This window comes from Tupaia chinensis, unplaced genomic scaffold, assembly GCF_000334495.1.
Source record: "Tupaia chinensis unplaced genomic scaffold, TupChi_1.0 Scaffold000361_1, whole genome shotgun sequence".
NCBI lineage: Eukaryota > Metazoa > Chordata > Mammalia > Scandentia > Tupaiidae > Tupaia > Tupaia belangeri.
In genome coordinates, this window is record NW_006159857.1 from 189671 (window position 1) to 200232 (window position 10562).

A 10562-nucleotide genomic window follows, 5' to 3' on the forward strand; every position below is an offset into this window, starting at 1 on the left:
TATATATATATATATATATATAGACTTTCCTGATGACCCAATAGTTATTTTTTAATTTGCCAGAAAGCCTGTGCACTCACTAGAGAGAGACAGGGATGGGGGAGAGAAAGGGAAAGTGAAAAAACAAGTCACCAGGCCCAGGACTCAAACCATGGTCTCATGACTCAAACTGTGGCCCTATGGGAGTCTAACATCTTAACCACCATGCCACCTGCTGGCCCCCAATTATTTTTTCTTGGTCAGTACAGGCATAGTGTCGCTCGACCTCTTGAAACAGCACAGCTGGGCCCTATGTGTTTTTTTTGGAGAGAAGATCTTGTGTTTATTCGTTTTATTTATTTATTTATTTATTTATTTATTTGACAGAGGTACATGTGCTCACTGGGGAGAGAAAAGAGGGAGAGAAAGTGAGAAAGCCACCTCCATGAGGGATGATCACATATTAATTCCTTCTCCATTTTTCCTTCCTGTTGCAGTTTTGGGCATGCACACATTCACCCCATGTGTGTTTCAAACTGTCAGGAATGGGACTTGAACTGCAGAGTCATCCTTGTGGGATTCACCCACCTTAACCACCACACCACTGGCTAGCCCTATTTATTTTTATTTGCTAGTGTGTATGTGCTTCTGCAAAGGGAGACAGAGCAACAGAGAGAAAAAGCACCCACCTATAGAGAGTAGTGAAACTGTAGTCCCTTCCGCATTTTTTCATCCTGTCAGGAGTTGGGGCATGCACACATACACACCCAGAGTGTTTTCCAAGCCATCAGGTCTAGGACTCAAACCACATGATTGCTAGGTGGGATCCAGCTTGCTTGCTTGCTTTCTTTCTTTCTTTCTTTCTTTCTTTCTTTTTTTTTTAAAGAATGATTGATTTAATTTTATTTATTGTTATTATTTTTTAATTTGACCAGGGAGAGACAGAAACAGAAAGAGGGAAAGCAAGAAAGCAAGCTGCCATGTCCGCTACTTGAACTGCAGTTGGTCATGTGGAAGTCCAGCACTCCAGCCACCATGCCACCTGCTGGCCTCAGGGATCTGGCGTACTGTTTTTTTTGTTTGTTTGTTTGTTTTTTAAGAGAGGTTTCTGCTATAGGCTGTGTGCACTCATCAGAAAGACAGAGAGAGACAGAGACAGAAAGCGAGAAATCACTCCCCAGGGGGGATGGCCACGCCACAGTCCCTTCTCCTCTCGGGATCTTGGGCATGCACACACATGCACCTGGTGTGAGTTTAAGCTACCAGGTCTGGGACTCGAACTGCAGCCAACTACATGGGAGTCCAGCGACATAGCCATTGCGCCAGCTACTGTTCCCAGGGATCCAGCTCTCTTAACCATCAGACCATGGACTAACTTGGAGGTCACATTATAACCTAGAAATTTAAAACACTATTTTTTTTTTTTTTAAGAATTATTCTGTTTGGTGGGAAAGTGAGAGAAAGGGAAAAGAGGGAGAAAGGGAAAGCGAGAAATAAAGTTAAATAATTATTTATTTTAATTTGACCAGAGAGGGGGAGAGAGAGAAGAGGGGGTGGGGGAAAGTAAGACCCCAGGTCTGGGACTCAAACCATGGTCAGCCATGTGAGAGTCCAGCACCCTTAACCACCACACAACCTGCCGGCCCCTAAAAACACTCTTTGAAATTGAATTAATAATTTATAATGCTCGTCTTTTTGTTTGGAGAGGTTTTTGCTATAGGGCATGTGTGCTCGCCAGAGAGACAAAGTGAGAAACCACCCCCCAGGGGGATGGCCATGCTGCAATCCCTTCTCCATTCTCCTCTCAGGATCTTGGATACGTACACACAAGTGCCTGGCATGAGTTTAAGCCACCAGGTCCAGGACTCAAACCGCAGTCGACTACATGGGAGGACAGCCATTATGCTAACTCCTGGTCCCTTTTTTTGGGGGGGGAGGTTTTTGCTATAAGGTGTGTGCACTCACCAGAAAGAGAGGCAGAGACAGAAAGCGAGAAATCACCCCCCAGTGGGGTGCGGATGGCTACACTGCAATACCCTCTCCTCCATTCTCCTTTTGGGATCTTGGACATGCACGCCATGTGCTGGGTGTGAGTTTAAACCACCAGGTCTGGGACTTGAAATGTGGTCGACTATGTGGGAGTACAGCAACATGGCTATTACGCCAACTGGGACATAGCCATTGCGCTAAACTGCTGGTCCCAGACGGTCTTTGTTTTTTTTTTTTTTTTAAGAATTATCTTACTGGGACTAGCAGTTAGCATAATGGCTATGTTGTTGGACTCCCATGTAGTCGACCGCGGTTCGAGTCCTGGACCCGGTGGCTTAAACTCACACGGGGCACGTGTGCGAGCATGTCCAGGATCCCGAGAGGAGAATGGAGGAGGAGGGATTGTGGCGTGGCTATCCCCCCTGGAGGGTGATTTCTCGCTTTCTATCTATCTGTCTGTCTCTGTCTGGCGAGTGCACGTGCCCTATAGCAAAAACCTCTCCGAAAAAAAAAAAAAAGAATGATTTTACTTGTTTGTATTTATGTATTTACTTATTTAATTTGACCAGAAAGGGATGGAGAGAGAGAGTGCAAGCCGCCAGATTCAGGACCCAAACTGTGGTTGGCCATGTGGGAGTCCAGCGCCCTTAACCACCAGGCCACCTGCCAGCCCCCAGAGGTTTTTTTTTTTAATGTAACTTTTTGGGACGTATTTCACCATTATAAATGAAAAGTAATATCTCTACAATTAAGTAATACATGAAAGACGATGGGAATCATAATTGATGAATTTGTGGGTGAAAAACATTTAATTTGTAATTCAATTAAATAAAATCTTGGTGTTCTTTTTTTTAAAAGAGAGATTTTTTTTTTTTTTTATAGGGTGGGTGCACTCTCCAGAGAGCCACAGGAGACAGAAAGCAAGAAATCACCCTCTGGAGGGATGGCCACACTGTGATCCCTTCACTTCCGTTCTCCTCTTGAGATCTTGGGCACGCATGCACATGCACCTGGTGTGAGTTTTAAGTTCCTAAGTCTTGGACTCAAACTCAGTCAACTATGTGGGAATCCAGTGATATGACATTATTCTATCTGCTGATGATCCCCAGTGAGTGGTTTTTTTTTAAAACAGAAACTTTTTCTTTTTTTTTTAATATTTTATTTACCTTTATTTATTTATTTTTAATTTGACCAGAGAAGGACAGAGTAAGAGAGAGGGGGGGAGGGAAAGTGAGAAAGCAAGCCACTAATTAAGTAAATTCATAATTAATCGAATGATAAATTATAACAGCATTCATTTGGTGTCTGAACTCTTGATAACAAGATTCTAAGCTTTACATTTCTATTTTAGTTGTCTTTTTTTTTTTTTTTTTTTCAGATAGAGGTTTTTTTCTATAAGGTACATGTACTTGCCAGAAAAACACAGAGGAAGAGAGAAATCAACCCCCAGGGGGGATGGCCACACCACAGTCCTTTCTCCTCCATTCTTCTTTTGGGATTTGAACCATGATCAGCCATGTGGGAATCCAGTGCCCTTAACTGTCATGCCACATGTCAGGGCCCCCCCTCTCCCCGTATGAGTTTTAAGCCACCTGGTCTGGGACTCAACTGTGGTTGACCACGTGGGAGTCCATCAACATAACGATTACTCCATTTGTTGGTCCCTTGGTGTTCATTTAAAAACATTGAATAGGGTTGCCAGGTGGTATGGTGGTTAAGGCACTGGATTTCCACATGGCCGACTGCTGTTCAAGACCTGGTGGCTTGTTTTCTCACTTTCCCTTTTTTTCTATTTCTCTCAGGTCAAATAAAAATAATAACAAATTAATTCTTTAAAAAAATGAATAAAGGGACCAGCAGGTGACGTGGTGGTTAAGTCGCTGGACACTCCCACGTGGCTGACCACGGTTCAAGTCTCGGACCTGGTGGCTTCCTTTCTCACTTTCCCTTTTTTTCTATTTCTCTCAGGTCAAATAAAAATAATAACAAATTAATTCTTTAAAAAAATGAATAAAAACATTGAATTAAATTTAAATACCCTTAGCTTATTTCATTATAATCACATTATAAAGTCTGAACTTTGGGTCTTCATTAAGAACTGAAGTTGCTGGGAACCAGCAGTTAGCGTAATGACTATGTTGCTGGATTGCCACGTAGTCGACCGTGGTTCACATCCTGGACCCGGTGGCTTAGAACTCGGGCACGTGTGCGTGCGTGCCCTAGATCCTGAGAGGAGAATGGAGGAGAAGGGATTGCGGTGTGACCTTCCGCCCTGGGGGATGATTTCTTGCTTTCTGTCTCTATGTCTCTCTCTGCCTGTCTGGCGAGCGCACGCGCCCTATAAACCTCTCAAAAAAAAAAAAAAAGAACTGAAGTTGCTCATAATAACGTCACATCCGCTTTGTAGTTTTATGTGTGTTTTAACAGTGAATTTATTTTTATAGGATTTCTATAACTGGCCTGATGAATCCTTTGATGAAATGGATAGTACACTAGCTGTTCCGCAGGTAATATAAATTTCTTCTGCAACTCTAACCTAAGTATTTTACTTTATTGACTTACTTAAGTATTCACCATGTCTTTTGACACAAACCAGATTCCACTGAATTATTCAGCTGCTATCAAAAGCTTTAGTTAACTCTAATTTTGTTTTAAAATGATATATTAAACTATAATCAAACCTAAATACATTAGTGCGTGTGTGTATGTGTGTGTGTGTCATCTTAGACAGTGTCTTATTTGTCTGTTATATATCAGATGAAGGTACCAAATTGATTTTACAATGAATTTAATTCATAATTAATTTAATGGTAAATTATAATAGCATTCATTTGGTGTCTGAACCATTAATAACAAGATTCCAAGCTTTACACTTCTATTTTAGTTATCAGGTTTTTTTGTTTGTTTTGTTTTTTATTTTTAGAGAGATTTTTTGCTATAAAGTACATGCACTTGCCAGAGAAACAGAGAGAGAGAATCACCCCCCAGGGGAGATGGCTATGCCACAATCCTTTCTCCTCCATTCTCTTGGGATTTTGGGCATGCACGTACTCAGGATGAGTTTCAGACTGCGGTGGCCATGAGGGAATTCAGTGACTTAACTACTGGCCCCATCATTAGTTTTTAACTTTTGTCCTCCTCCAGTGTATTTGAGGTTAAGATTCTTCTTTGGGGCAGCAGGTAGAGTGGTCATTGAGGGTGCTGGACTCTCACATGGTCAACTGTGGTTTGAGTCCTGGACTTGGCAGCTTGTTTTTTCACTTCCCCCCCCCCCTCTCTCCTTCTCTCTCTCTCTCTTTCTTTCTTTACAGAGTAAAACTTAAGAAAAAAAATAAATAAATTAAAAAAAAAAAAAAAAAAAAAAAAAAAAAACCCAGCTTCTCTTTGAGTTGTTGCCACTATCAGGTAGCTTATTAAAACAGTGATTCTCAAGGAGCTGGGTTTCTGTAGCATGTTTGGTTTGAAAAGCCCTTCAGGAGGTTTTTATGGTGGTTTTATAATGAGTAAAATGTGGAGTTTGGAAAAAACACTTTCTATAATTATTTTTTTAGAATTATTTTTTATTTTGTTTATTTATTTACTTTAATTTCCAGAGAGGGACAGAGTGAAAGAGAACGAGAGAGGGAAAGTTGTCACCTTCCCTCAGGAAGCCACCAGGTTCGGGACTTGAACTGCAGTCGGCCATGTGAGAGTCTAGCATCCTTAACCACCACGCCACCTACCGGGCCCTCCATAATTAATTATTAAAGATTGCAATGGATCCTGCCTCAGTGGCATGGGCAACAGTGTACTGAATTGCAGTGTTGGAAGCCACATGGCAGATTGTGATTCACATTCCATGTTGACCTGACCTAAAAACATGTGTCTCAAGATCTTAGTGAGCTGGAGGGCTGGGGAAAGGGGATCACAGTGTGACCAGAGGCTGTCAAGGGTTCCCCTTTCTCTCACTTGAACACATGCGCACACAAACACACATAGCATCATGAATAAAATAATTAAACTTAAAAAAAAAAATAAAAAAGCTTGTTGGGCAACCAGTGGCACGGTGGTTAAGGCCCCACATGGCCAGCTGCATGGTTTGAGTCCTTGACTTGTTGGCTTGAAAAACAATGGGTGCTTGTGTGTGTGTGTGCCCAAAATCCTGATAGGAGAAGGGATTGCACTATGGTCACTCCCCCCTCCAACCCCTGGGGTGCTGCTTTCTCACTTTCTCTCTCCTCTCTTTCTCTGTCTTCAACAAGTGCATGTACCCTATAGCAAAACTTTTTTTATTTTTTTTAAAAGAGAGAGATTATGAGTATGGAGCCAGATGGTGGCACAGTGGTAAAACAATACTCAATTCGAGAGACTCACATGGGAGAGCTGCTGGTTAAGTACAGCTATACTTATAAATGGTTAAAAGGCCTGTCCTTTCCTCATTGAATGGTGTTGGCAGCATTGTGGCAAATCATTTGACTGGGACCAGCAGATGGCGTTAAGTTGCTGGACTCCCATGTCAACCATGGTTCGAGTCCCAGACTCAGTGGCTGAAAACTCATGCTGGGTGTATGTGTGTGCGTTCCTAAGATCCTAAGAGGAGAATAGAGGAGAAGTGATTGCAGAAGTGGCCATCCCCCTGGGGGGTGATTTCTCACTTTCTGTCTCTCTGGCAAGCATACAAACCCTATATGCGGAGTATAGTGTTCTTTGTTGCAATTAACACTTTGAATATATTTTTCCCATTCTTTCCCTGCTTGCATTATTTCCAATGAGAGGTCCGTCTTAGCCTGATGTTTCTCTCTTGCCAATTTTAGTATCTTATCTCTGTGGTTTTGGTCAATCTGGCTATAATGTGCCTTGGAGATCTTCTTGGGTTGATTCTATGTGAGGTCTTTTGTATATCTTGGGTCTGGATATTTGAATGTCTCTCTAGGTTTGGCAAGTTTTCTTCCAGGATTTCATGGAATAAATTATCAATGCCCTTATTAGTTTCTTCACCTTCTATGATACCGATTATCTGGATGTTTGGGTGTTTAATGGTATCTAGTATTACTTATATTTTCTCATTTTTTTGGGTTATTTTCTCAGTTTTTTTGGTGAATTTTTCTAGGTCAGAGGTTCTGTCTTCCACATCTGAGATTGGATCTTCTGTATGATCTAATCTGCTTTTAATACTTTCAAGGGAGGTTTTGATTTCCTGTATTAGAGCCTTCATCTCTAACAATTCTGTTTGATTCTTTTTTATGGTATGTATTTCCTCTTTCAGATCATGCAAGACTGTCTCACTTCCTGGAACTCGTCTCTTTTCTCCTTCATCTTCTGGAGTTTATTGTCTCTCTTTTGCATTTCTGTTAGCTTTGTCACTATGAATAGTCTAAATTCTCTATCTGACATTTCCCCGAGTTCTATTGTATTATCTGTGGGGGATGAGGAATTACTCTTTTCCCATGGGGAAGAGATATTTTCTTGGCTTCTTATATTTTTTGTGCCTCTGTGTGGGTTCTGGTCATCTGATGGATTATATGTTTTTTCCTGATTTTTGCAGTGAAATCTGAGCGTTCAGAGGCATGCAGGAGAAGGTGATCTGCAGTCTCTCTGCAGTACATTTTTTTCTCCCTTTGTACAGCAGAATCCGTGAGAATTGAGGATTACTGTGACCTTAACGTATTCAGATTTTGGCTACTGTACACCTAGACCTGTCTGTAAACTTGGTGTGTGGAGGCTGGCTAGAAGTTGGGGTCAGGAGGGTGAAGTCTGGGCAGAAAATCTTCAATTATCCTCGTCCTTGAAAGGGGCCACTCAGAGCTCAAATGTAGATGACTTGTGATTGGACTGTCCTGGCTAGAAGTTGGGGTCAGGAGGATGAAGTCTGGGCAGAAACTTTTTTTTTAAAGAGAAATTTTTGCTATATGGTGTGTGTGCTCACTGGAGAGACAGAGACAAACAGAAAGCAAGAAATCAACCCCCAGGGGGATGGCTTTGTCATAATCCCTTCTCCATTCTCGCCTCTAGATTTTGAGTAAGCAGGCACACACGCCTGATGTGAGTTTGAAGCTGCCAAGTCTGGGACTCGAACCATGATCGACTACATAGGAGTCCAGCGACGTAACCATTATGCCATTTTCTGGTCCCCCTGAAGTTTTTATAAATGCCTTTTAGTATCCTGAGGAAGGTCTCTTTTGTACTTAGTTTTTTTCTATGTGATTTTATCACTAAAGGTTGTTGGATTTTGCCAGATGTATTCTATATTGAGGTGATAGTGTGATTATTTTTTGGTCTTCATATATTTTAAAATTTATTATTTTTTTAATTTGTAATAGGGCATGTGCTTTCACCAGAGAAAGACAGAAAGTGAGAAAGCAAGCTGCTAGGTCTGGGACCCAATCATGGTTGTCCATGTAGGAGTCCAGTGCCTTAACTGCCATGGCACCTACTGGCCCCCATATATTTGTGTGTGTGATTGTGTGTGTGTGCGTATTTTTTTTTTAAGTTTATTTAGGGGGCAGGAGTTGGCGTAGTGGTTAAGGTGCTAGACTTCCATGTTGTTGACCATGTTTGAGTCCCTTACGTGGAGGCTTGAAACTCACACCAGCACCTGTGTGTGTGTGCGTGCACACGTGCGTGCCCAAGATCCCAGGAAGAAAATGGAGGAGCAGGGATTGTGACATGGTCTTCCCTCCTGGGGGATGATTTCTTGCTTTCTGTCTCTCTGTGTCTCCTGTGAGCGCATGTCCCTTATAGCAGAAATCTCTAGGGGCTGACAGGTGGCATGGTGGCTAAGGAGTCTGGACTCCTCACATGGCCAACCATGGTTTGAGTCCCAGACTTGGCGGTTTGCTTTCTCACTTTCTCTTCTTTCCCTCTCTGGTCAAATTAAAATAAAAAAATAAAAAATAAAGTTAAATAAAATAATTCTTTAAAAAAACTCTAAAAAATGTTATTTATTATTGTTATTATTTAATTTTCTATAGTGCATGTTTGCTCAACAGAGAGAGAAAGAGAGAAAAGGTGAGAAAGCAAGACTCAAACTGTAGTTGGCCATGCGAGACTCCAGCGCCTTAACCACCCATAACCACCTCCCCATCTTCATATATTAATGTAGAGTATTACATAGAATTTTCTTTATGTTGGAGCATACTTACATTCCTTGAAGCAGTCTTTTCATTTGTGTTTTTGTACAATGTATCTTTTTGTCTCCTTTAACTTATCTTTGTCATTATAGTTGAAGTAAGTTTCTTATAGACAACATACAGTTGGGTCATATTTCTTTTTTTTTTTTTTTTTGGAGGGGTTTTCGCTATAGGGCACGTGCGCTCACCAGACAGACAGAGAGAGACATAGAGACAGAAAGCGAGAAATCACCCCCCAGAGGGGATGGTCACACCGCAATCCCTTCTCCTCCATTCTCCTCTCGGGATCTTGGGCACGCATGCACACGTGCCCGGTGTGAGTTTTAGGCCACCGGGTCCGGGACACGAACCGCGGTCGACTACGTGGGAGTCCAGCGACATAGCCATTATGCTAACTGCTGGTTCCCGGTCATATTTCTTTATTCATTCTGATAGTCTTTTTCTTTTTTCTTTCTTTTTTTTTTTTTTTTCAGGTTTTTGCCATATGGTATGTGGGGTCTCCTGAGAGAGAGGAAAAGGGAGAAATCACCTTCCGAGGGGATGGCCACGCTACAATCCCTTCTCTTCCGTTTTCCTCTCTGGAGTTTAGACACGTGTACACACGTGCCTGGCATGATTTTTAAGCCTTGGATCCAGGGTTCAGATTGCAGTCATCGAAGTGGGAGTCCAGTGCCTTGACCACCACACTACTTGCTGGCCCCAGTCTTTTTCTTTTCATTGGTGTATTATTTCCCTTTTGTACCTTTTTAGGTATTATTTGAACTTTTTAAAAAATTTACTATAGGATTTATGTACTTGCTGGAGGGTGGGGGAGAGGTGAGAAAGTATGAGAAGGCACCCAGGAGGGATGGCCACACCACAATCCCTTCTCCTCCTTTCTCTTTTCAGGATTTTGGGCATGCATGCATATGTGCCTGGCGTGTTTTTCTTTTTCTTTCTTTCTTTCTTTCTTTCTTTCTTTTTTTTTTTTTTTTGTTATAGGGCACATGTGCTTCCTGGGGTAGGGGTGGAGATGTGAGTGGAAGAAACAACCCGTCAGGGGAAAGCCTGCATCCTGGTCCCTTTTCTTCCTCTCTCTTTTTGGGATTTTTGGGCATGCATACAAATGTGCCCAGTGGTTTTTTTTATTTTAATTTATTCATTCATTTACTTTTTAATTTGACAGAGAAAGACACACAGAGAGAGAGAGAAAGAGGGGAAGTGAGAAAGCAAGCCACCAGGTCCAGGACTTGAACTGTGGTCAGCCATATGGGAGTGTCCAGCCCCTTAACCACCATGCCACTTGCTGGTCCCTGCCCAGTGTATTTTCAATCACCAAGTCGAGGACTCCCACCATACAGTTGGCCGTGTGAACCAGCTGCCTTCACCACCACCCCAGTGGCTGGCTCCTTTCTAAAGTTTCTTTTATTTCTTCCATGAGAAAGAGAGACAGAGACACAGAGATAGAGAGGGGCGGCTCCCCCAAATAGGACCTGTCGACATACC

At 42.1% G+C, this 10562-nt stretch overlaps 1 protein-coding gene across 3 annotated transcripts in view; it reads left to right on the top strand.

Moving 5' to 3' along the window:
- Positions 1-10562, top strand: part of MOB4 (MOB family member 4, phocein) — a 64703-nt gene that overhangs the window by 23719 nt on the left and 30422 nt on the right. For 2 of the 3 annotated variants that reach the window (XM_006152973.3, XM_006152972.3), the window contains one exon: positions 4413-4475. The exons of the other annotated variant lie outside the window; for it this stretch is intronic. In XM_006152973.3, the coding sequence (XP_006153035.1) occupies positions 4413-4475 (63 nt within the window). The remainder of the gene's footprint in view (positions 1-4412; positions 4476-10562) is intronic. 3 annotated transcript variants of the gene reach the window in all.